General features: G+C 45.4%; 1 protein-coding gene across 1 annotated transcript; it reads left to right on the top strand.

Moving 5' to 3' along the window:
• The first annotated feature begins 422 nt into the window (after positions 1-422).
• LOC135040601 (probable G-protein coupled receptor 139) lies at positions 423-27,109 on the top strand. The gene is made up of 2 exons (XM_063954843.1): positions 423-492; positions 26,154-27,109. The coding sequence occupies exons 1-2, from the start codon at positions 423-425 to the stop codon at positions 27,107-27,109; spliced, it is 1,026 nt and encodes a 341-aa protein (XP_063810913.1).
• The last annotated feature ends 11 nt before the right edge of the window (positions 27,110-27,120 follow it).

The following is a 27,120-nucleotide window of genomic DNA, read 5'->3' as shown; positions in this document are numbered from 1 at the left end:
AGATAGTGGAGAGGGCAGCAGTGTAGGAGTGAGTTAGTGGAGAGGGCAGCAGTGTAGGAGTGAGTTAGTGGAGAGGGCAGCAGCGTAGGAGTGAGTTAGTGGAGAGGGCAGCAGTGTAGGAGTGAGTTAGTGGAGAGGGCAGCAGTGTAGGAGTGAGTTAGTGGAGAGGACAGCAGTGTAGGAGTGAGTTAGGGGAGAGGACAGCAGTGTAGGAGTGAGTTAGGGGAGAGGGCAGCAGTGTAGGAGTGAGTTAGTGGAGAGGGCAGCAGTGTAGGAGTGAGTTAGTGGAGAGGGCAGCAGTGTAGGAGTGAGTTAGTGGAGAGGGCAGCAGTGTAGGAGTGAGTTAGTGGAGAGGGCAGCAGCGTGACTGAGCAGGTGGTGGAGGAAGATAATACAGGTTAGGGACAGGAAGGAGAAAGACAATGGAAGAGCCATGGATCCGGACTCTGCAGAGACTCTTCTATCCCATTATGTGTGTGTTTGGGATACCAGGTGAGTTTCTGCCTCTCAGTAACCTGCTGACTTCTTTGCAATTTTCATAAAGGGGAAATAGTATTCTGTGAAGACTCCAGTTGTGCCAGGTATAGGTGGAACACAAGTCCATCATATTACACCATCCAGAGCAAGGCAAAAAGCAATCCCCAGTGTGACAGTTGCCAGCAGATTCCCAGTCATGTCCTGCAAGTTATAGCTACAGAGAGGAAAGTCTCCAATCCATTATTAGCTCCAGTTAGTAAATATGTAATCACCCCTAGTTCCATGGTGTGACCATAGTTGGCCATCCTTATCAAGATGAGCCTCATGCTATGCTGCTCTCCTCCATGGATGTCCCCTTCTGGTCACTCTCCAGCAGTATACTGTCCCATTCATTGCCTTTAATGTAACATATAACGGCATCACCTAATACTATCATAGTTGTCAGGATCCATCACAAGATCGGATCCCAGAATATATTTCTCCTATTCTGTGTGATATAAAATGTTATTTCCTGTGAACTGCATACCATACTCCTCTGCTAGGTTGTAAATACTGTGGACATAACCCCAGCAGGGCTAGGAGGTTATCACTGAGCGCATTTCACCAGGCTACTATGTCCTGAGGCCATAAAGTGTGTAGTAGTGAAAAGATCAAAACCCAGCAATGAAGCAGGAGAAGAAACATATGTTGGGGTTTCTGGTCTCTCGTCCTATCATAAATGTTCAGGGGGAGGGGCGGGGGGGGGGGGGGTGGAAGACTGCATCAGTCAGTTCCCATTGTCAAACAACCTGGGGTCAGATAATAAAGCAAAGAGGAATGTCTGTCCCCCTTCCCCCCCACACACCTCTCCAATGTATTTGGAAGACAGCATTGAGCTGATTAACAATCCCAAGGGTTGGGGGAAGTGAGTGCAGTTGAAAGTATAAATAACTCTCTCCCTTAATAAGAGTTGTTCATTTTCACGGGATGTAGCTTTAGCTAGAAGTGAACCAATAAACTCACCTGTGTCACACCCACAGCCGGTTTCTAGATTTGTGCGTAAGTCTAGGCTTCTGAATTATTATCTCCTTTTATTTTTGTTTGAGATTGTACCGTACTCTGTATTCTTAAAATATTCTTTGTAATCTTTGTAACACTTTTTGTAACTAAAGCTCTGAAGTATTCTTGGAATTAAAATCTACATTTAAGTCCTGACTCTGTGCTTTTTAAAACCGAAGGCCTCGTGTGGCCCACGTCTACCTATTATTTGTAAGTATTGCAGTGTGTTTGCATATAAAAGCAAAAGCGTACATTACGCACAGCGCTAAATTAGTCTTTTCCTGGTGGCAGTGAATGTGTCCAAAGTGACCCTCACGTCACAGGCGGCGCTTCTCGGATTGGCTTATCTGGAGAAGCGACCGGCAGGTCCGTGGCAATGATGTAGAGCAAAAAACACCCACTGGGAAAAGGAGAACATTTGGTGTCTGAACAATTGCATCTTAAAACTAGCTGTTGTACCTGCTGCCTGAGAGTTTTCCTCTACTCCCTCTCTCTTTCATCCTGTCTATGCCCTGCTCTCTTCAGTGCACCCTCTCTTTCTCTCCTTACTCCAGGGCCATCTTAACAGCAATGCACTGGGCCCCTACCCATCCTCCAGCGGTAGGGGTGTCCTATCAGCGGCAGCTTTGATGTCCCGCAGGCGGCATGGGGTGTTCTATCTTCCGCTCAGCATGTAGGAATTGGAGCAGTAATTTCTGCTAATTACTCCTTTACTGCACAGATTGTGGGAGATGGGGTGGGAGGGAGAACACTAAACTGTAGAAGAGGCCAATGGGCTGAATGAAGGGGCCCCAATTCATGACTTCCAGGGTGGTAGGGGGTGTGTAATACACAGGGGAGGGGTGGATAGTGGAGTGGGCTTAATATTCATCATTTTCTAGTGGGAGGGCAGCTTCCCTGACTGCAGATATCTCCAGTTCCTGGAAATAGATTTCGTAGCTTTGAACAGGATAAAAAAACTAGAGTCCCACCTTTCAAGAGGTACTAGGTACACCTTTTAGAAGGTACTGGGGACACCTCTCAGGAGGTACTGGGGACACCTTTTAGGAGGTACTGGGGACACCTTTCAGGAGGTACTGGGGACACCTTTCAGGAGATACTGGGGACACCTTTCAGCAGATACTGGGGACTCCTTTCAGGAGATACTGGGGACACCTTTCAGGAGGTACTGGGGACACCTTTCAGGTGATACTGGGGACACCTGTCAGGAGGTACTGGGGACATCTTTCAGGAGGTACTGGGGACACCTTTCAGGAGATACTGGGGACACCTTTCAGGAGGTACTGGGGACACCTTTCAGGAGGTACTGGGGACACCTTTCAGGAGATACTGGGGACACCTGTCAGGAGGTACTGGGGACATCTTTCAGGAGGTACTGGGAATACCTTTCAGGAGGTACTGGGGACACCTTTCAGGAGATACTGGGGACACCTTTCAGGAGGTACTGGGAATACCTTTCAGGAGGTACTGGAGAAATGGGGATCCCAGTTCAGGCACGAGAGCAATCCACCAACAAAAATATAAAACTGCATACCAGACGTGTGGCGCTGGAGCAGGGAGCAGCTGCTGGAAGGCTGATATGTCTGGTTCTGGGAATAGTAGAGACAAGCTGCCAGTGTACACCAGAAGGTGAGAGTATAAACTCAGAAAAACACTAAGCCAGACAGAACCCGAGATATCTGCAATTAACAGGCTTGGATGGGGACCACTGCTTTGAAGTCGGATCTCTCCGGCTCCCCAGAGCAGATTTTAAAAAAGGTGACCCTAAGCTATAAATCTAGGGCCCTTATTCTCATGTGGCCCATGGGCAACTGCCCATTGAGCCCATATGAAAAGACGGCCCTGCCTTACTCCATTTCTCTATTCCCGTCTCTCTCTTCAGTGTACCCCCTCTTCCCCTCTTTACTCAATTTATCTCTTCGCGTCTCTCTCCTGATCTCTTAGTAACCCTCACCCATTGCCTCTCCCTGTCACCGCCTGCTTCTCCCTGTCATCCTCTGCATCTCCCTGTAACCGTCTGCCTCTCCCTGACACCCACAGCATTTCCCTATCTTCCACTCCGTCACCCTCTGCCTCTCCCTGTCACCATCTGCTTCTCCCTGTCATCCTCTGCTTCTCCCTGACACCCACAGCATTTCCATGTCTTCCTCTCCCTGTCAACCTCTTCCTCTCCCTGTCACCCTCTGCTTCTCCCTGTCATCCTCTGTTTCTCTCTTGTAACCCTCTGCCTCTCCCTGACAACCACAGCATCTCCCAGTCTTCCACTTGCCTCTACCTGTCACCCTCTGCTTCTCCCTGACACCCACAGCATTTCCATGTCTTCCTCTCCCTGTCAACCTCTTCCTCTCCCTGTCACCCTCTGCTTCTCCCTGTCATCCTCTGCTTCTCTCTTGTAACCCCCTGCCTCTACCTGACACCCACAGCATCTCCCAGTCTTCCACTTGCCTCTACTTGTCACCCTCTGCTTCTCCCTGTCATCCTCTGCTTCTCTCTGTCATCCTCTGCATCTCCTTGTAACCCTCTGCCTCTCCCTGACACCCACAGCATCTCCCAGTCTTCCACTTGCCTCTACCTGTCACCCTCTGCTTCTCTCTGTCATATTCTGCATCTCCCTGTAACCTTCTGCCTCTCCCTGTCACCCTCTGCCTCTCCCCGTCACCCTCTGCCTCTTCCTGTCATCCTCTGCTTCTCCCTGACATCCTCTACATCTCCCTGTCATCCTCTGCATCTCCCTGTAACCCTCTGCCTCTCCCTGTCATCCACAACATTTCCCTGTCTTCCACTCCCTGTCACCATCTGTCTCTCCCTGTCACTGTCATCCTCTGCTTCTCCCTGACATCCTATACATCTCCCTGTCATCCTCTGCCTCTCCCTGATAACCACAGCATCTCCTTGTCTCCCACTCCCTGTCACCCACTGCCATGTGGCATATTATGAATTTGGAATGGGATGGAGTAGTGGGGGACAAAGCATAGTTTTGCGTATTGCGTATTTGCGTATTGCATGGCAATAGTAAAAGTTCCTTTACTGACAGCATGGGCCATAATAACAATCTATCGACTCAGAAACTTGGAATTGCTGTCACATGATTCTTGATGTTTTCACACTTTTTAAAGTCCTCTTCCCTATCATGGACTTCCACTCACACACCCTGGGCGCGGAGTTGATAGCAATTAGTTAACAATACATTGAAATAATATTCTATTTTACAGGACTTCAAATCCTGATTTTACTCCCGTGTTTGCCTTTAGTAAATCTCTGAGTTTGAAAAAAAAAAAGCCTAAACACGCCCGAGAATGCAATATCGGGCAGACACTACTTTAGTTAGTACATTTACCCCATAGTAACTTACTCTTTTCTCTTTTGTTATAAGGACATATTGTGGGCAATACTTCCAAAAGTTCTGAGATGCCTTATGTTTTGTTCATATGTTTGTAAATCCAGTCATAAGGACACAGAGACGGGTGTAGTACTGGTGACCGGCGGTCTCCTGACCGCCGGTCACCTTACCGACGCTGGGATCCCGGCAGCATCCCGGCAGCATACCTTGCGGGCTCGCTGCGTTTGCCACGCTGCGGGCTCGGTGGCGACCTGCGGTCGCCACGGGTTCTATTTCCACTCTATGGGTGTCGTGGAAATAGTCCCTGTTGGTCGGCATGCCGACCATCGGGATAGTGAGCCGTCGGGCTCACGGAGGAGGTCATGTGACTGTCGGTCAGCTGACCGGCGGTCACATGACTACCACCCCACAGAGACATGTGAGTTCACTGCTGTGCTGTTTTTTTCCATCAACTCCAGGCACACTGCACACTGGACCACCCACCTCCCAGCATCCCCCTGGTCCCAGGGACCATCACTGAAGATTCAGGCTTACACATATTAGTAAGGGAGTGTCTACAAATATTAAGCATTCTAATACACTAACATCACATCCACTTTTCTTTAAAGATAAGCCCTGTACGCTTCAATGTAACAATTAACAACGTCATATTATGAACATCATCTAACATGTTTCAGTGAGTCTCTCAGGTCTGCGTATTTCCCTTTTGGGTCTTTCATATACAGTCTGCGTTTCATCGACCATGTTAGACCTTTCTAGAATTGTGGTTTGTTCACCATTATCAGGATCATCATACATGTCAGATGAAGGGTATTCTTCAGTCATGTTGTCTTCATTATGGTTAGGTTGAGATCTTAAATCCACCCGATTTCTTCTTACTTCCGTTCCACGCTCTGTACGTATAGTATGAGATCTTGGTGCTACTTGTGTTTGCACAATACCTTTCTGCACCCAAATATCTTTCTTGTGATCTCTGAGACGGGCTTGGTCACCCGATTTTAGATCAGATAAGCTTTTTGCTCGCCTGTCATGGAACAGTTTCTGTTTCGCCTGTTGACGTTCCTTACTCAGTCTGACCAACGCTGAGTTATGTGTATTAAGCAGTTCATCATGTATCGGGAGATTTGCTCTAATCCTCCTTCCCATCAGCATTTGTGCAGGAGAAAGTCCATTCTGTAAAGGTGTACTGCGGTAGATTAAAAGACTTTTGTAAAAATCTTCTTTATCTTCTTGAGCTTTTTTTATGAGACTCTTTACAGTTTTTACTGAACTTTCCACCAACCCATTTGAGCGTGGATAGTGGGGACTTGACGTAGTATGGACAAATTCCCACTCATCAGCAAATTGCCTAAATTCAGCACTGGAAAACGGAGGACCATTGTCAGTGAACACTTCCATAGGAACACCATGCCTTGCAAAGATTGACTTCATGCAATTGATTATGGCTTTACTAGTAGTTGTATGTAGTGTCTTCACCTCAGGGTAGTTAGAGTAATAATCAGTCACGACCATGTACGTTTTCCCATTACAATCGAACAAATCTGCGCCAACTTTCTTCTTGTTCATGTGACCACATCCACTCGTTATCTTTGTCTAACAACCATCTAAGAGAGGCTGTTCGTTCAGAGAGTTGAGAAATAAACCTTCCTAAGTAAGTAATCATTCCTATGAATCTTCTGACGTCGTCTTTGTTGTTAGGACGTTCCATGTTCACAATGGCTGATATTTTCCTTGGGTCTGATTTTACACCTTGATCCCAGACCACGTCGCCCATAAAGGTAAGTGTATTCACGCCAAATTCACATTTGTCCTTGTTTAGCTTTAGATTCACGTTCTTGACAAGTTCCATTACTTGTCTCAATCTACAATCATGTACTTCCTTTGTAGATCCCCAGACAATAATGTCATCCATCATTGTTTCAACACCTGGAATATGTTCAAAAATCATGTGTATCTTTTTGTGATATACTTCTGGAGCAGACACTATTCCATATGGTACTCAAAGAAATCTGTATCTACCTTCTGGTGTATTAAATGTACAAAGTTTTGAGCTGGCCTCATCTAGCTTCATTTGCCAGAATCCTGAAGATGCGTCCAATTTACTGAACCATTTTGCTCCCGCAAATTGCGACATGATTTCATCTCTGGTTGGTAGTTTGAAATGTTCTCATTTAATAGCTTTGTTTAAATCTCTGGGGTCTAGACATATTCTGAGTTGTCCATTTTTCTTTTCAACAATTACTAAGGAGCTTACCCATTCAGTAGGCTCATCAATTTTCTGTATCACACCCAAGGCTTCCATGTGATTTAACTCTTGTTTCAGTTTTTCTCTCAGCGCAAACAGCACTTTTCTACAGGGGTGTATCACTGAAGAAACTTGTGTGTCTATATTTATTTTATGCTCTCCAGGCAAACAACCTAGACCTTCAAACAAATCTCTGTATTCTGTAAACATAGATTTGCAATCATCTTCTACTTGTGATGTCACCATAAAAAATTTCTTTAGCAAGCTTAGTTTCTCACAGGAACTTAATCCTAGAATCGGTTGCACATTTTTATCCACAATCAGTAGATATGTTTTAAACTGTTGTCCTTGTATTTCAGTATCACTAAGCATGTACCTTTCACAGGAATTTCCTTCCCAGTGTACCCTGTAACTTTCACTTTGGCTGGATGAATTTTAGGTTTTACTCTAAAAGTCTTATAGTCATGAAACAATATTAAATTCACCTGCGCGCCAGTATCAAGCTTAAAGGGAATAACAATCTCATTCACAGTTGAAGGGACAATCCATTCTTTCTTATGTGCACTGCAAAGTTCAATGCAATCCACAAAGAATTCCTCTGTTTAACAGCATGCACTTTGGTTGTTTTACTTTTCATTTTACAGCATTTGGCAAAGTGATTAAGTCTCCCACGTTTCATGCAGGTTTTACCATAAGCAAGGCACATTTTAGGATTGTGAGCATTTCCACATCTACTACACATTTCCTTATTAGACTGTGGCTTAGACTGCTTCATTCTTGAGAATGGAGGTTTGCTTGGCTCTGTTTTCTGCACTACATGGACAGCACCATCAGCGTCCTTGTGTAACTTTTTGGCTTGAAATCTAGTTATTTCTGCAGATCTGCACATAGTCACTGCCTTTTCTAGTGTTAGGTCTTGCTCTCTCAGCAATCTTTCTCTGAGTCCATTATCAGGTATTCCACAGCCAATACGATCTCTTATCAGTGAATCCTTTAAATCACCAAACTCACAGGTTTTACTGAGTGATTGCAGCTCTGTAACATACTGCTCAAATCCATCTACAGACTTCTGATCACATGTGAAAAACTTATATCTTTCATATGTCACATTTTTCCTTGGCACAAAGTAATCTTCAAACTTTTGCATTATAGAAGATAGCACCATATTCTGCCCCTCAGCAAACTGAAAACTATTATAAATGTCCAGCACATCCTCTCCTATCACATGGAGGAAAATGGATGCCTTAGTTTTGTCAGCCTCTGTATCAGCTCCACATGCAGCAAGATATATATTAAACCTTTGCTTAAATCTTTTCCAGTTTTCAGACAAGTTAACAGACATCAGCATGCTGGTTGGAGGAGCTAGTTTATCCATGGTTACTCACTGTTTGAAGAGAGGAGCACACGGCAGGCTTTGCAGACACTGAGTATCACAGCCTTACAGACTTCTGCAGGATTCTTTCACACTCTGAAAGCACTAGCAGTCCAAGTTAAACTTCTTCTGACACCATGTTTTGTTCATATGTTTGTAAAATCCAGTCATAAGGACACAGAGACATGTGAGTTAACTGCTGTGCTGTTTTATTCCATCAACTCCAGACACACTGCACACTGGACCACCCACCTCCCAGCATCCCCCTGGTCCCAGGGACCATCACTGAAGATTCAGGCTTACACATATTAGTAAGGGAGTGTCTACAAATATTAAGCATTCTAATACACTAACATCACACCTTACACTGGGATTGCTCTTTGACCACACTACAGTAGATCTTATGTCTTTTAGGGCAACTGTAGGGGAACGGTTTCTGAGATAAACTGCTGTGGTCGCGGCTTCTGCCATAGAACCGCTTGTCTAAGCCTGACACTTTAGCATACATCTTGTTCCCTCTATTAGTGTACAGTTTGCTCATTCACTGACATCATTTTGCTCAGGACTATAAGCAATGGTCAGTTGATGCTCTAGTCCATATTTTCTCAAGAATTGTTTCACCTCTCTGTTTAAGTATTCTCCGTTATCATCAGATCTCAGGGTCTTTTATAGTCTGCATTCTTCTTTACTACTTCAGAATTCTCTCTGATGAAGTACCGTATATGTGTGTCATTCTTGTGAAGTCATCTATGAATGTCACAAAGTATGTGTAAACACTGTTAAGTTTGCTTAACTTACAGGAAAAAGCCGTACCTTATTACACAGTGGTTAGGGCCACTGCGGCCGCTAAGTGTGTGCACTCAACCTCTATGAAATGTATGCACGTTGCGTAAGCACGCCGACACGCTGTGAGCACAATGCAGCTACACATGTGGGTGAATACACCTTAAGCCCTTAACAGAAATGGAATGCGATACCATTAGTTATGTTATGTTGTGGTCCAAAGCAGCAACAAATATTTACTTAAAAGAGGATACACACAGAAATACAATAATACAAGAGAAAAGGCTACAACCAAGAGTGCATACGTTTGTTCGCCTGCACCACCCAGATCCGGTCCTCAGTCAATCTGGCAAGATGACCTTCAGATAATTAACCTGAGACCGGCCAGGAGGCCTTGTTTTTATACAATGATCCAAAACACAACAAAATGGGAAATGTATGCTCTTCTTCCATTGGTCCGGGGGTGGGGCATATCCTGTGCATCGGGGATCATTGGTCAGCTCAAACGGTGGGCGATGGCTAAGTCCTGAGATGTGATTACTGTTGTTTACATCTGAGTTCCCGCCCCAAGACCAGTTAAACCCACCACATTATCATACATAAATCCAGTATGACTAATAACTTATTGCCGCAATATGAGACAATATCCTCATACCCACCGGATTACTGCTTATGTGACCCTGAACAATATGATGCCACACATGATATATTTATCCATTCCCATCCTTGAGAATGTGTATGTGTGTATATATATATATATATATATATATATATATATATATATATTCCTGCTATTACAATTAGTTATGAAATATATATATATGTTACCATGAGTTAGATGTATTTATACTATATGTATGAGAATATATATGTTATACATTTGATATATCATACATCAAATGTCTGGTCTGTAAATGTCTTTTTTGTGGTTTTGTAAGTTGTTAAACAAGTTAGGGTTTGGCTTGTGTTCTTGTCTAGGATATATTGTTCTTTTGTTTTGTTCTGGCTCCCAGTGTAACAGTGACAGTCCAGTATCTGTTGACTCACTATACAACTCTAAAACAATGGGGGCACACAACGGTAATTACATTCCCCATAGCTCAGGGTCTATTTTCCATGAATACAAAGCTTTGCGTAAACAAGACAGTCTGATACATTCAAGACACTTTATAATTGAGTTCTTGGAAGTATCGCCTTTGAATGTGTATAAGAGTGATTTTATTATTTTGTGTGCGCACAGTAACCTGCCGTTGAAGAGTGTACAGACTATGTGTAAATTATGCACTATATGGATAAAATATTTAATATGACTTTGTGGCTTTTCTATGCGAATGCATATGTTACCGTATTTACTCATACCACGTGCTAATACGCAGGGCTTCATTAGCCAATATATGCAGTGTCCGGGTATGCGCACACACGGCGGGTACACAACAGCACAGAGGCCACCCTGTGGTGTATGCACGTGGTGCATGTGGGCATAATATTTTCGACTTCGACACCACTTACTGACTTGACTACCTTTGGACCACAGACATCTGAATGTTCTATTTCAAGTGGTTTTGTAGCTCTGTTGATTTTGGAAATGGCTGCTGACTTTGGTGCCCCACAATGCACATATGGATTTCCCTGCGTGAGACACTCACATTCCTGTGACCATCCCATTCAGTAGCTTTTAAACACTGTCATATCCAAGGTGACCAAATCTTCTATGCCAGAGTTCCAATGACTGTGACTCAGTTATCATCACGTAACAGTGCTGTGTATCAAGGACGTACAATTGCTGACACCTTGGACCTCATTCACGTCCACTTGCTGCTGCATGTCATGCAGCAAAGTATTGATTATCAGTACTTTGCACATGGGCTGCATCCATTTTGAGCATGTGTGAATGGGTCCTGTGAGGTCGGAAGCAGGATGGCAGCAGACTGTCAGTGATTAGCAGTGATTGGCCTTAGTATGTGAAAATGGAGCCGTGTCGCTGCCATTTATGAGGAGGGAATAGGCCAGGGATCTCCATCGTAGGATCCACAAGCCACCTGATGGTTGGCGAGAGATCCGATGCAGCATCCTAGGATGCAGCTCGGGTCACTCTACTGCAGCAGGAGGCAGGAGCAGCAGTGATAGCAACTCCAACCACATCTGAATGACCTCCCTAGTGCCTGTAGATATGACAGCCCCTTTTCTGTTTAGCACAATACATTTCCCTATCATGAAGTAAACTCTGTGGCCTCTCTGCTCTAGGACACTGATGGCAATAAGATTTGTTCCCATCTATGGTGCATAAAGTACATCTTGGATCTCTGAGACTTTTGTTATTGTTCCAATTTTCAAGTAAACTTTAATCATTCCAGCTGAAATGCCTTGTTGCACCTGAATCAATATACCAGTAATCTTTTCTGCGATTATCTGTAACACTCAAGACTGACTCATCTCCGTCATTGCATTTCTTGCTTTGCATACCAGTCACATTCATTTTCTTACAGTCAAATGTCTTGTGACCTATCTTCTGACAACTGTAGCACTTGAACTTAATGATTTTTCAATTTTTTGTATGCAATGCAGTGGTCTCAGCATTTGCCTGAGAGGGTACTCATTCTTGAAACTGAAATGACTTTGCTCTGACTGTGTCTGTGGTTAACTTTGCTGTCTTTGCTCCCAACTCCACAACTAGGAAGTCTTACTCAGATGTTAAGCTCTGTAACATTGCTGTAGTGATCTTTTGCACTCCAACAGATGTTCGTTGCTGAGAGAGACATTTTGTCTGTGTAACCACACATACTTTAAACACTCTATGCTGTCCTCACTCTGTGCCGTATGGCATTCTGCACTACACATGTGCCTAAAATGGTATCTGTGTGCTGCTACAGGCATCCTAGTATATCCTGTGTGTCTGCAAGCCTGGGCAACATGTTGGGACTGATGTGTGTGCAGGTGTAGATATTGCAGAGTTATGTAGGCACTCACCAGCCTATCACTCACACGATGAATAGCCCAGTTACTTAACCAGTGATGTTGGTTTATTGAGAGATAGCAGGTGCAGTCGTACTCACTGTTATATGTACTCTGGTGAAGTAGCAGAGCTTGAGCAGAGTGGGGTTTCATACAGCTCACCAGCTGATGTTTGCTGAAAGTGGTTAGCAGACAGAGCAGGAATGCTGGTACAGCTTCGTATGCAGGTATTAACCATGTCTCTCATAGATGCTAAGTAGGAGACTTCTGTCTCCCACCATGTCATTCTACTCAGTAAAGACAAGATGGCCTCTGCAAATGCTCAGTAGTGAGCTTGACAGCCATCTTGATATAGGACATGAAGAGTCCCTGACGAACAGGAAGACTGGAGTCTGCGCAGCTCCTCTTTTAACATCTCTATCCCTACTGCCACCGTTGCTACTTTACCTGTGTGTGTGCATCCTTCCCCGAGGTCATCCAAGAATCTTCTCTGGACCATTCACCTCCACCTCCAGGTCCTCCAGCAGCATAGGATTATGTAATGCTGATTAGAGCAGATAAAATAATAGCAATGATGATAATAATAATAATAATAATAATAACAACTAGCTGTGGTGCCCAGTTTCAACCGGGCAAAGGTTTGCTGGGCGTAACATTTCACCCCATAAGAGTGGAATTTGGAGAAATCCGGCTGCTTAGTGGGTGGCTGCAAATAACTGTCACAGTTTTCAGACCACCCAGCCGGTCACATGTTCCAGGTCACCCAGCATGTGCAAAGGGGCAGTTCACTAACTGTCACATTTTCCAGAGCACAATGGTGATGCATTGTAAATGGCAGGCAGACGGTTTGGCACATAACTCCGAAGCAAAGCAACCAATTACAATGCCAATAATATTCTGCAAATTTATGGACTAAGAACTTTAATTTGGTGTATGGTGGGGACATGATCAACATCTACAAATATATAAGGGGACAATATACAGATCTTGCGCAGGACCTGTTTTTGGTTAGATCAACACAGAGAACTCGTGGACACTCGCTCAGGTTAGAGGAGAGGAGATTCCGCACAATACGGCGTAAAAGCTTTTTTACGGTAAGGACGATACGTGTTTGGAATTCCCTGCCTGAGGGAGTTGTAATGGCCAACTCAGTCAACACCTTTAAGAATGGGTTAGATAAATTCCTAATGGATAAGGATATCCAGGGTTACGGGGCATAGTCACGCACTATGGTTATTATAAAAAAGAGGGGTAAAACGTAACGGCAGTCATCAACTTCAGTCAAAATTTTATACAAAATAATCGTGCATAGGAGACCACAAATAGGTTGAACCCGATGGACAATTGTCATTTTTCAGCCTTAGATACTATGTTACTATGGTGCTCAGACAACAGCATCATAGAAACATGTCACTCATAAAAGTCATCCTTCTGCTAATAATATATAGATAATAAAAGGAAGCCATGCCTTGTAAGTGAATACCCCTTTAAAAAATCATCCGAGATCAGTCGGCAACCCGAACCTCTGGCAATCTTATATATAACTGTTGGGGTTTTTTTTTTATTAAAGAAAAAACTTTGTTTTTAGCTGTGGAACTAAAAGCTAAAATCTGGGTTTCCAGTTTCACGCTTGCACTATGACCCCGGAGGTGGCCACGGGCAGAGCAATGATCCTCTCTTATCATTTTGGTCAGCTTTAGCAATATTTTATCAATAAAATCTTATTAAATAGCAACTATATATATTGACAATGCTAAATTCCTTTGTCGTATAAACTAGAGATGAGCGCCTGAAATTTTTCGGGTTTTGTGTTTTGGTTTTGGGTTCGGTTCCGCGGCCGTGTTTTGGGTTCGAACGCGTTTTGGCAAAACCTCACCGAATTATTTTTGTCGGATTCGGGTGTGTTTTGGATTCGGGTGTTTTTTTCCAAAAACACTAAAAAACAGCTTAAATCATAGAATTTGGGGGTCATTTTGATCCCAAAGTATTATTAACCTCAAAAACCATAATTTACACTCATTTTCAGTCTATTCTGAATACCTCACACCTCACAATATTATTTTTAGTCCTAAAATTTGCACCGAGGTCGCTGTGTGAGTAAGATAAGCGACCCTAGTGGCCGACACAAACACCGGGCCCATCTAGGAGTGGCACTGCAGTGTCACGCAGGATGTCCCTTCCAAAAAACCCTCCCCAAACAGCACATGACGCAAAGAAAAAAAGAGGCGCAATGAGGTAGCTGTGTGAGTAAGATTAGCCACCCTAGTGGCCGACACAAACACCGGGCCCATCTAGGAGAGGCACTGCAGTGTCACGCAGGATGTCCCTTCCAAAAAACCCTCCCCAAACAGCACATGACGCAAAGAAAAAAAGAGGCTTTTTACTGATATTTGGTGTTTTGGATTTGACATGCTCTGTACTATGACATTGGGCATCGGCCTTGGCAGACGACGTTGCTGGCATTTCATCGTCTCGGCCATGACTAGTGGCAGCAGCTTCAGCACGAGGTGGAAGTGGATCTTGATCTTTCCCTAATTTTGGAACCTCAACTTTTTTGTTCTCCATATTTTATAGGCAGAACTAAAAGGCACCTCAGGTAAACAATGGAGATGGATGGATTGGATACTAGTATACAATTATGGACGGACTGCCACGGTTAGGTGGTATAAAAAAACCACGGTTAGGTGGTATATATTATAATAATAATACAATTATGGATGGACGGACTGCCTGCCGACTGCCGACACAGAGGTAGCCACAGCCGTGAACTACCGCACTGTACACTGGTTGATAAAGAGATAGTAGTATACTCGTAACAACTAGTATGACACTATGACGACGGTATAAAGAATGAAAAAAAAACCACGGTTAGGTGGTATATATTATAATAATAATACAATTATGGATGGACGGACTGCCTGCCGACTGCCGACACAGAGGTAGCCACAGCCGTGAACTACCGCACTGTACACTGGTTGATAAAGAGATAGTAGTATACTCGTAACAACTAGTATGACACTATGACGACGGTATAAAGAATGAAAAAAAAACCACGGTTAGGTGGTATATATTATAATAATAATACAATTATGGATGGACGGACTGCCTGCCGACTGCCGACACAGAGGTAGCCACAGCCGTGAACTACCGCACTGTACACTGGTTGATAAAGAGATAGTAGTATACTCGTAACAACTAGTATGACACTATGACGACGGTATAAAGAATGAAAAAAAAACCACGGTTAGGTGGTATATATTATAATAATAATACAATTATGGATGGACGGACTGCCTGCCGACTGCCGACACAGAGGTAGCCACAGCCGTGAACTACCGCACTGTACACTGGTTGATAAAGAGATAGTAGTATACTCGTAACAACTAGTATGACACTATGACGACGGTATAAAGAATGAAAAAAAAACCACGGTTAGGTGGTATATATTATAATAATAATACAATTATGGATGGACGGACTGCCTGCCGACTGCCGACACAGAGGTAGCCACAGCCGTGAACTACCGCACTGTACACTGGTTGATAAAGAGATAGTAGTATACTCGTAACAACTAGTATGACACTATGACGACGGTATAAAGAATGAAAAAAAAACCACGGTTAGGTGGTATATATTATAATAATAATACAATTATGGATGGACGGACTGCCTGCCGACTGCCGACACAGAGGTAGCCACAGCCGTGAACTACCGCACTGTACACTGGTTGATAAAGAGATAGTAGTATACTCGTAACAACTAGTATGACACTATGACGACGGTATAAAGAATGAAAAAAAAACCACGGTTAGGTGGTATATATTATAATAATAATACAATTATGGATGGACGGACTGCCTGCCGACTGCCGACACAGAGGTAGCCACAGCCGTGAACTACCGCACTGTACACTGGTTGATAAAGAGATAGTAGTATACTCGTAACAATTAGGATGACACTATGACGGTATAAAGAATGAAAAAAAAACCACGGTTAGGTGGTAGGTATATAATAATAAATAATACAATTCTGGTCGGACGGACTGCCTGCCGTGTGCCGACACAGAGGTAGCCACAGCCGTGAACTACCGCACTGTACACTGGTTGATAAAGAGATAGTAGTATACTCGTAACAATTAGGATGACACTATGACGGTATAAAGAATGAAAAAAAAACCACGGTTAGGTGGTAGGTATATAATAATAAATAATACAATTCTGGTCGGACGGACTGCCTGCCGTGTGCCGACACAGAGGTAGCCACAGCCGTGAACTACCGCACTGTACACTGGTTGATAAAGAGATAGTAGTATACTCGTAACAATTAGGATGACACTATGACGGTATAAAGAATGAAAAAAAAACCACGGTTAGGTGGTAGGTATATAATAATAAATAATACAATTCTGGTCGGACGGACTGCCTGCCGTGTGCCGACACAGAGGTAGCCACAGCCGTGAACTACCGCACTGTACACTGGTTGATAAAGAGATAGTAGTATACTCGTAACAATTAGGATGACACTATGACGGTATAAAGAATGAAAAAAAAACCACGGTTAGGTGGTAGGTATATAATAATAAATAATACAATTCTGGTCGGACGGACTGCCTGCCGTGTGCCGACACAGAGGTAGCCACAGCCGTGAACTACCGCACTGTACACTGGTTGATAAAGAGATAGTAGTATACTCGTAACAATTAGGATGACACTATGACGGTATAAAGAATGAAAAAAAAACCACGGTTAGGTGGTAGGTATATAATAATAAATAATACAATTCTGGTCGGACGGACTGCCTGCCGTGTGCCGACACAGAGGTAGCCACAGCCGTGAACTACCGCACTGTACTGTGTCTGCTGCTAATATAGACTGGTTGATATTTAAAGAGATATTAGTAGTATACAACAATACTATACTGGTGGTCAGGCACTGGTCACCACTCCTGCAGCAAAAGTGTGCACTGTTAATTAATATAATTGTACTCCTGGCTCCTGCTAACAACCTGCAGTGCTCCCCAGTCTCCCCCACAATTAATTATAAGCTTTTAATTTATACATTGATGACTGTGCAGCACACTGGGCTGAGCTGAGTGCACACAGACTGAGTCACACTGTGTGACTGACTGTGCTGTGTATCGTTTTTTTTTTCAGGCAGAGAACGGATATAGCAGAGAGAAGTGAACGGATATATTATATTAAATAAAAGTTAACTAGCAACTGCACTGGTCACTGACTGTGGTAAACTAACTCTGTCTGCGACTCTGCACAATCTCTCTCTATCTAATCTATCTATCTCTATTCTAATGGAGAGGACGCCAGACACGTCCTCTCCCTATCAATCTCAATGCACGAGTGAAAATGGCGGCGACGCGCGGCTCCTTATATAGAATCCGAGTCTCGCGATAGAATCCGAGCCTCGCGAGAATCCGACAGCGTCATGATGACGTTCGGGCGCGCTCGGGTTAACCGAGCAAGGCGGGAAGATCCGAGTCGCTCGGACCCGTGGAAAAAAAAGTGAAGTTCGTGCGGGTTCGGATTCAAAGAAACCGAACCCGCTCATCTCTAGTATAAACAACCCTTTATGAAGTCTAAGAACACTGTACGCTGTTTACTTAAGAAGTACCGTACGGGTACGCTGGTTGCGTAACGATCGCTCAGCCGTAGGCGAGACGCTCAAGCGTCACGTTCGCTCACGGCCCAGAGATCACAGGACAGAATGATTCGCTATGGCGTAGCGGTTCGCTCGAGACCACGAGGAGATCACCAGCGGCGCAGACGCTCACAACGCTATACTTTTATGTCTAAACCCTATACCAATGAAATACACAGAATACCTTAATGTGAATAAAGGGTGTAAGTGCAACCTTGTGTAACCTGACTAACTACAAAGCTGCTTGAGCGTCACCGACGCTCAAGTGAACACATTACACTATAGGAAATACACAGATACTGGTTTAGGGTCCAAAGCCTATTAACTGTATTATATCTAATATACTTGTAAAAGAGAATCACAGTACAAATGATACACTACAATATAACAGAGACTACCTAACCAGATAACTACACAAGAAATACAATACAATACAATTACTATTTATGGGAAAATGGAAGGGGAAGAGAAGAAGAGAGAGATAGAGAGAAATGGCTCATGATAACATTAAATAAGAGACAACATGGTTGCAGATAAAACTACACATGTGAGAGACAATCGCTGCGCAGTTAGTCAATGCTGAATACAGCATGGGATGGAAGCTAGACTCCATTTTGAGAAAACTCCCATAATTCCAAAGACTGCACCACATGCCTGAAAGGGGGAGGGGAAGACATCCAGCAGCAGCCATTTTAGATTTGCAGGTCCAAACACATGGCACTCTATACTACACCACAATCACATAGCAGAAAACACAAGACTCCATTTTCTTCCAAAATGTCCAAGCCTCAAAACAATGCATATGTTCTGATTTTACAATTCCAAACCATCTAAAACACCTTTCACAATGTAATCCAACTTCCTAGAACCATCTCATAATTTCACATCCCAAACAACTTCAGTATCTCAATAACCAGAGCATATTCATCACAAGACCAGATCACAATGTAATTAACACAAACGTAACTGCATGGTGGTATTTATGATTAACAGGATATATAGTATAACTAACCAGCACAATCTATTTTAAATCTCCATAGACAAACAAATACCACAGATACTATGCTACAGATTGTATACTGTTCCAATTCATCACGGACTTCACAGAGTATCCACAAACACCCAACAATCACACAACCAAGTTACAATATCCTATTTAAACCAGAAAGCAATCAGTCTGTTTCCTTATCTAGCCATGTGAGGTTCAATACTTAGCCTTTAGTTTGGAGGATGTCCTGGGGATTTAGCCGCCATGCTGCTGGGTGCCAGGTAGCTGTGTGTGTGTGTGTGAGTGTAGCTATATTACATCTGTTCTCTGAGGCCACACCTGACCACTACCTTCCTGTTTGACCAGTACCTGGGGGAGGGGTCTTTCTTTCTCCTTTGTATATGCTAATCAGGTTCAGCCCTGAAAACTTAGTAAAAGGTTGTCTTGAGCATCCATTGTTCTAACAATATGATCTTAGCTTTTATACATATAATCATATCTATCTGCTGCAATGTCCCACAACAACACAACAGGCCTCAAACTAACCCACACCTCATTCTGCTTGCTTCAATACCAAACATGATGTGTTTATCTGGTTCGGTTCGAATGATACACATCCATGACATTAATTCATCAGCCAATTCTAAATATCCATGATGTCTGGTGTTTGCTGTGCTCGCTGCGCATATTTGCAAGTATAGCGGCTTATATGTGTGCAGTTTATATGGTCTCTCTATGTAATATTTTTGACTTTGACAATATATATATATATATATATATATATACACACATACACACTGCTCAAAAAAATAAAGGGAACACTAAAATAACACATCCTAGATCTGAATGAATGAAATATTCTTATTAAATACTTTGTTCTTTACATAGTTGAATGTGCTGACAACAAAATCACAAATGATCCATAGAAATCAAGTTTATTAACCCATGGTGGTCAGGATTTGGAGTCACACTCAAAATGAAAGTGGAAAAACACACTACAGGCTGATCCAACTTTGATGTAATGTCCTTAAAACAAGTAAAAATGAGGCTCAGTAGTGTGTGTGGCCTCCACGTGCCTGTATGACCTGCCTACAACCCACACAAGTGGCTCAGGTAGTGCAGCTCATCCAGGATGGCACATCAATGCGAGCTGTGGCAAGAAGGTTTGCTGTGTCTGTCAGCGTAGTGTCCAGAGCATGGAGGCACTACCAGGAGACAGGCCAGTACATCAGGAGACGTGGAGGAGGCCGTAGGAGGGCAACAACCCAGCAGCAGGACCGCTACCTCCGCCATTGTGCAAGGAGGAACAGGAGGAGCACTGCCAGAGCCCTGCAAAATGACCTCCAGCAAGCCACAAATGTGCATGTGTCTACTCAAACAATCAGAAACAGACTCCATGAGGATGGTATGAGGGCCCGACGTCCACAGGTGGGGGTTGTGCTTACAGCCCAACACTGTGCAGGACGTTTGGCATTTGCCAGAGAACACCAAGATTGGCAAATTCACCACTGGCGCCCTGTGCTCTTCACAGATGAAAGCAGGTTCTCACTGAGCACATGTGACAGACGTGACAGAGTCTGGAGACGCGAAGGAGAACCTTCTGCTGCCTGCAACATCCTACAGCATGACCGGTTTGGCAGTGGGTCAGTAATGGTGTGGGGTGGCATTTCTTTGGGGGGCTGCACAGCCCTCCATGTGCTCGCCAGAGGTAGCCTGACTGCCAATAGGTACCGAGATGAGATCCTCAGACCCCTTGTGAGACCATATGCTGGTGCGGTTGGCCCTGGGTTCCTCCTAATGCAAGACAATGCTAGACCTCATGTGGCTGGAGTGTGTCAGCAGTTCCTGCAAGATGAAGGCATTGATGCTATGGACTGGCCCGCCCGTTCCCCAGACCTGAATCCAATTGAGCACATCTGGGACATCATGTCTCGCTCCATCCACCAATGCCACGTTGCACCACAGACTGTCCAGGAGTTGGCGGATGCTTTAGTCCAGGTCTGGGAGGAGATCCCTCAGGAGACCATCCGCCACCTCTTCAGGAGCATGCCTAGGCGTTGTAGGGAGGTCATACAGGCACGTGGAGGCCTGTGGCCGGAGAGGCCTCAGCCACGTGGAAAATGGCCGCCGCGGCACTGAAGGGGTTAACCCCTAGTGCCCGACGCCATGTTGCGGACAATAGGCGCTTGGCGTCACCGTTAAACGTACTTACGGCGCTGGGCGCGGACTGTTTAAAAGTTTGTTTAATGATGTGTTTTAACATGTCATATGTAGTGCTCTGTACACAATTGTAGGATTGCATGTTTAACTGTATTTATTTTATATTCAAGATGTGGTCATCTGTATATTTAAAGAGGAAAATGCACTTACTCTTATAGATGTCTGAATAATCATCTCTTATCCTCTGGAAATAGGAAGTGGCATGCTAATGGCCCTGTCCTAGCAGAGAGGTGTGAAGGACAATACCTTTTGATGTGTAAGTTCCTTAGAGAGAGGTGCTAATCACGGGGTATCAGGGTTTGCCTGGAGATAAGAATGACCAGAAACATTTGTTTTTTGAAGCTATGTGATAAATTTATCAATAGTGAATGTTAATCTGATACCAAACGTCTGTGTCACAGGAAGGAGGATATTGTTTTATTGCACTTATATCCTTGTCAAATGTAATTTATTTATATTTTGTGCGATAACCAGATTGGTTGGAGAAGACAGGGAGGGCTTACCCCCCTGTGATACTGTGTGGAAAATTGACATAAAAAGGAGACCTGCGTGCCTCCAGAGTTGTAGTGGTACCATCATTATTCTGCTGAAACATCTGATTGTATGCTGTTACCCCTAGCAATAGGGAGGAGCCTTTTTAAAGGTTATCATTGAGCAAATAAACATCTTTGCCTCAAGAAGATTGCTTCATCTTGTGACCTACAGGGTTAGGCCAAACCTAGCCCCGTCCTCCGGCTGTCCAGGGAAGCAACTAACGTCTCCAAGTTCCGCCCTCCGCCAGCTACCGGTAGAGGCCTAGCAAGTGGCTAGTGGGGATTCGTCAGCACCACACAGGTGTGATAAGGCAGTGCGTCGGCACATACAGAGCAGAACCATTGTTCCAAACGCCACGGCAGGTTAGGAGTTTGGTGGTGGCAGCATAAACCCGCCCACAACGCAGTGGGTGGAGTCAGTAACAGGCGGTTACTGACGGTAAGCGGGAATCCCCTATGTGGTCAGGCCTCGTGTGACTTGACCTTCCAATCTGTGCGCAGGAGACGGGACGCGAAAGCGGCGAGTGCTTTCGTACGGAACCGTCCTGTCACAAGGCCACACACACTACTGAGCCTCATTTTGACTTGTTTTAAGGACATTACATCAAAGTTGGATCAGCCTGTAGTGTGTTTTTCCACTTTAATTTTGTTTGTGACTCCAAATCCTGACCTCCATGGGTTAATAAATTTGATTTCCATTGATAATTTTTGTGTGATTTTGTTGTCAGCACATTCAACTATGTAAAGAACAAAGTATTTATTAAGAATATTTCATTCATTCAGATCTAGGATGTGTTATTTTAGTGTTCCCTATATTTTTTTGAGCAGTATATATATATATATATATATATATATATATATCTCCTATATAATAGCCCTGTGACTCTGTGCCTGGGTTTCTAACGCTGGGCGTGGCTAGGAGCTCTCATTGGGTTAGTGGCAGGTCTATCACACCCAGCCCACAGCTGATTGGGCGAGAAACGCCCTCCCACCCAGGTTACATCCAATGGGAGGCTCTGCCCTTTGCCTGCTGTGTTTTCACAGAGCAGGATTAGCAATGGGACTGATGGAGCTGCAGCTCCAGCCCCACACCCCAAAATAGTCCCCCTGCATCTGCAGCAACACACCCTCCAACAATTTACACATAAACATTGATGCAAATTCGAAAAGGGGGCGTGACCACGAGTACGCCGACGTGGCCACGCCCCTTTTCCTATACTTTCAATGGAAGCTTGGAGAGTCAAAAATCAGTACAGACCATAAAAAAAGGGACTGTACCTGCCAGAAAGGTGCAGCTGGAGGGTATGCCACTGCATCTGCAGATAGGGGGGAAAACAATCCTTTTACTGCAGCATCCTATGGGGGTCATTCCAAGTTGATCGCTAACTGCATTCGTTCGCTGTGCAGCGATCAGACAAAAACTCGCCACTTCTGCGCATGCGTATGCAGCGCAATGCGCACGTGCGGCTTACTATTACAACGAACTATGTAGTTTTACACAGGGTCTAGCGATGCTTTTCAGTCGCATAGGCAGCCGCAGAGTGATTGACAGGAAGAGGGCGTTTCTGGGTGTCAACTGACCGTTTTCAGGGAGTGTTCGGAAAAACGCAGGCGTGGCTGGCCGAACGCAGGGCGTGTTCATGACGTCAAATCAGGAACTGAATGGTCTGAAGTGATCGCAAGCACCGAGTAGGTCTGAAGCTGCTCTGAAACTGCACAAACATTTTTTGTACCCGCTCTCCGATCCCTTTGTTCGCACTTCTGCTAAGCTAAAAAACACTCCCACTGGGCGGCGGCATAGCGTTTGCACGGCTGCTAAAAACTGCTAGCGAGCAATCAACTCGGAATGACCACCAATGTCTTGCTCCCAGTCCACCTGCCCCCTCCGGCATCAACAATCCCCACTCCCTAGCCACGCCGCAGGTGGAACAAAAGCTGCTGCGGCCACCGGCATAGATGTGTATGAAAGCGGCGCAGCGGAAGACTTTCATAGCCCTCCCTGCGCCGCATACTCTCTGAGCCCCAGAGCCTGCTCTGCGTGTGATGTCACAGAAGTGCCTCCCCACCACAGCCGCACCCAGATCCCCAGAGGCCCTGACTCCGCAACACAGCACCTGGCCTGCCAGCCTGGAAGCCCCGAGATGGTTAACGTAGCGGATAGAGAGGGTGATATAATGGAGGGTAATGTATGGACGCTGAATCAATGTAAAAGGTGACAGTGCTGTGCAGTGGGTGTGCAGTCTGGGCCGGTGCTAGAGTGTTCGGCGCCCCCCTGCAAACTATAAATTTGCACCCTTGCATACTTTACAAACGCACAGCGCACATAATGACCCCTGTAGTAGAGACACTTACACATGTAATGCCCCCTGTACCAGAGACGCTTACACATGTAATGCCCCCTGAACCAGTGACGCTTACACAAGTAACACCCCCTGTAGCAGTGACAATTACACACGTAATGCCCCCTGTACCAGTGACGCTTACACAAGTAACACCCCCTGTAGCAGTGACGATTACACACGTAACGCCCTCTGTACCAGTGCCGCTTACACACGTAACGCCCCCTGTACCAGTGACGCTTAGACACGTAACGCCCCCTGTACCAGTGACGTTTAGACACATAACGCCCCCTGTACCAGTGCCGCTTACACACGTAACGCCCCCCGTACCAGTGACGCTTACACACATAACGCCCTCTGTACCAGTGACGCTTATACACGTAACGCCCCCTGTACCAGTGATGCTTACACACGTAACACCCCCTATACCAGTGACGCTTACACACGTAACACCCCCTATACCAGTGACGCTTACACACGTAATGCCCCCTCTCCCAGTACCGTTTACACACATACATTACACACATACACAGTCACACATATATACAGTATACACAGACACTGTATATATACACACACACTCACTCTCTTTCCAGACACTTATCTAATGAAGTCTGGCTGGCCGAAGCTGTAGCAGATCCTCCTCCTGCTGCAGCATGGTCCCGTGTAGCTCTGCCCCTTACTCCCATCTAGCCCCGCCCACTTTGGCTCCCACCCGGCCACTGAATGTCACACAGGGGAGGGGAGGGGGGAGAGGAGGTTTTGTGCTGCCGGCGCCGAGGGGGAGAAAAGGTTTTGTGCTTCCGGCGCCGCTGCATGTGTGTAGTGTCACTGACACTGCACAGCACTCTCACCTTTTACAGTGATTCAGCCAGTCACACAGTTCTGCCAGCCAGTCACTATTGTTAGCACCAGTGTCCCAACGCGCCGCATTACAGGGAAGTAGACGCACTACATAAACTACAGCTCCCAGCAGCTCTTAGCGCCGAAGCATTCCGCCCCTTAGGGCTGCTGGGAGCTGTAGTTTATTGCGTACATCTTCTTCCCTGTAATGCGGCACATTGGGACACCGGCACGAACAATAGTGACTGGCTGCTGTGCGAGTCTTTGGGAGAGCCGCTGCCAAAAGGAGGACAGCAGCTTAGATGCTGACAGGAAGAGAAGCAGGATAAGCATTACCCGCCTCTCCCCCACTCGCAGTACCTCCGGGTCCCATCCGTGGCACCCCCACACACCCTCAGCGACCCCGCACCTCCCACCACATACACCCCTCTCCCACCCGGGGCAACCCCGCAACTGCTCCTCCCCCACCCGCAGCGCCTCCGGACCACCACCCGCGGCACCCATGCACCCTCCCCCACCTGCAGCACCACCGCAACCGCCCCTCCCGTGGCACCCCAGGATCCCATCCGCCTCTTCCCCGCACACCCTACTCCCCCAACCAAAGTACCTACTAGGTGATTCACCAGGCCCTGTGTGCGCTGTTCACGCCTTTGCAAGGGGCTTCCACCCCTTAACCATTGCACGCCCTTTGCCCGTGCAATATTTAACCACTCACACAATTATGATTTGAGGTAATACTCCATATAATAAAAATATTGCACGCCACAAGGGTGTGCAAGGGTTAACGGGGCGTAGGGTGTGAAGAGCGCCCGTAGGGCGCGATGAATCACCTAGTATATATATATATATATATTGCCTTGTAAAGTTAAATAATGATATGCAGAATTGTGTTATTTGGTCCCATTGCCCAATTCTCTATCTAGAGCAACTGATTTCCCACCATGGATAGAGCCAGATTGCTGGTAGCTGTTTCAGTCAGGTCTGATCTCTTCAGAGTAAGATTGGGGCATGAATAGCACAGTGGGAGCCCACTGATATGATGTGGCCCTTGTGATAAGATGTGGCCCTTATCTATACCATAGACAGATTCATGGCTACACATGACTGTGGCCAATAAGAATATTATGCTCCTCAATGCAGATTATGCTCAGATGAAAGTTTCTCCATACCAGAGAGGTCAGTTCCACAGATGGTGCAGGAATACCTCACAATCTGGAGTAACACATGTCACTCCTGCTGTATGTAACATTCTTCCAATGGGGTATAAGCAGTAATCTATTATTTGTGCATCTTATAGAGATGTCCTTGATACTGCAGCGATATGTGAAGACCTGTAGGTAATATGACGTTGGCTGTTTCTCTCTCATTGCAGCCAGTCTGGTGACCATGGCCGTACTGTGGAGAGGAAGCCTCGACATGACCAAGTCCATTGTTTATTACCTGGTGGCATTAGCTCTGGCCAATCTGCTCCTCATCCTGGTGGTGACGATCTTCCGGGATATCTTCTACTTCTACGTGGACATCACACTGTGGTGGCCGCAACCTTCCTGTGGTGTCAGTAACTGGATCTACTTCACCTGTGTCTACTCCCTGACGTGGCTCACGGTGGCTTTCTCTGTTGACCGTTATGTCATCGTATGTTGCATGAAGCTGAAACTCCGGTTCTGCAAGCCCTCCGTCACGCGATGGGTCATCGTTGGTGTATATGTTGGCGCCTTCCTGGTGGCAATGCCTACATTCTGGATGTATGTACCTGTTCTGACTACTCGGCCAGATGGAAGCGTCTTCCACATTTGCAGCCTCCATCGCAACCTGAGCTCAATTCCTTTCCTGTCGGTTTATGACCACATCCAGACGACGGTTTGGATAATCCTTCCTCTCATCTCACTGGTTCTGACCAATGGCCTGACAGTCTGGTACATCACAATAACCACCAGAACACGACAGAGCCTGAAGGTGGGTTCTGCCGGCAACCAAGGTGATGACCCAGAGGTGGGGCGCAGAAAGAAGTCCGTGACTCTGCTTGCCATGATTTCTCTCTCATTCCTCGGCCACTGGCTGCCCAAAATGGTCGTCAAGGTGATAGAACGATTCACCTATCCGCCCGTCAACCGCTACGACTTCTACCACCCGGTGAATGTGACGAGAATGTTGTGCAATATGCTGATTGTCTTCAGCTCCTTCAGCAACGTCTGCATCTACTCACTCACCATCACTAAGTTCAGGCAGGAACTGTTCCGCGGAGCCAAGCTCATCCTCTACTCACTGTTCCACGGCCCACGCTCACCCTTCCCCCATGACAAACCCATTCATGTGTTCACCATCTAAGCCCCAGACGA

The sequence above is a fragment of the Pseudophryne corroboree genome, unplaced genomic scaffold (assembly GCF_028390025.1).
Source record: "Pseudophryne corroboree isolate aPseCor3 unplaced genomic scaffold, aPseCor3.hap2 scaffold_752, whole genome shotgun sequence".
NCBI lineage: Eukaryota > Metazoa > Chordata > Amphibia > Anura > Myobatrachidae > Pseudophryne > Pseudophryne corroboree.
This window is presented reverse-complemented; position numbering and strand designations above follow the sequence as displayed.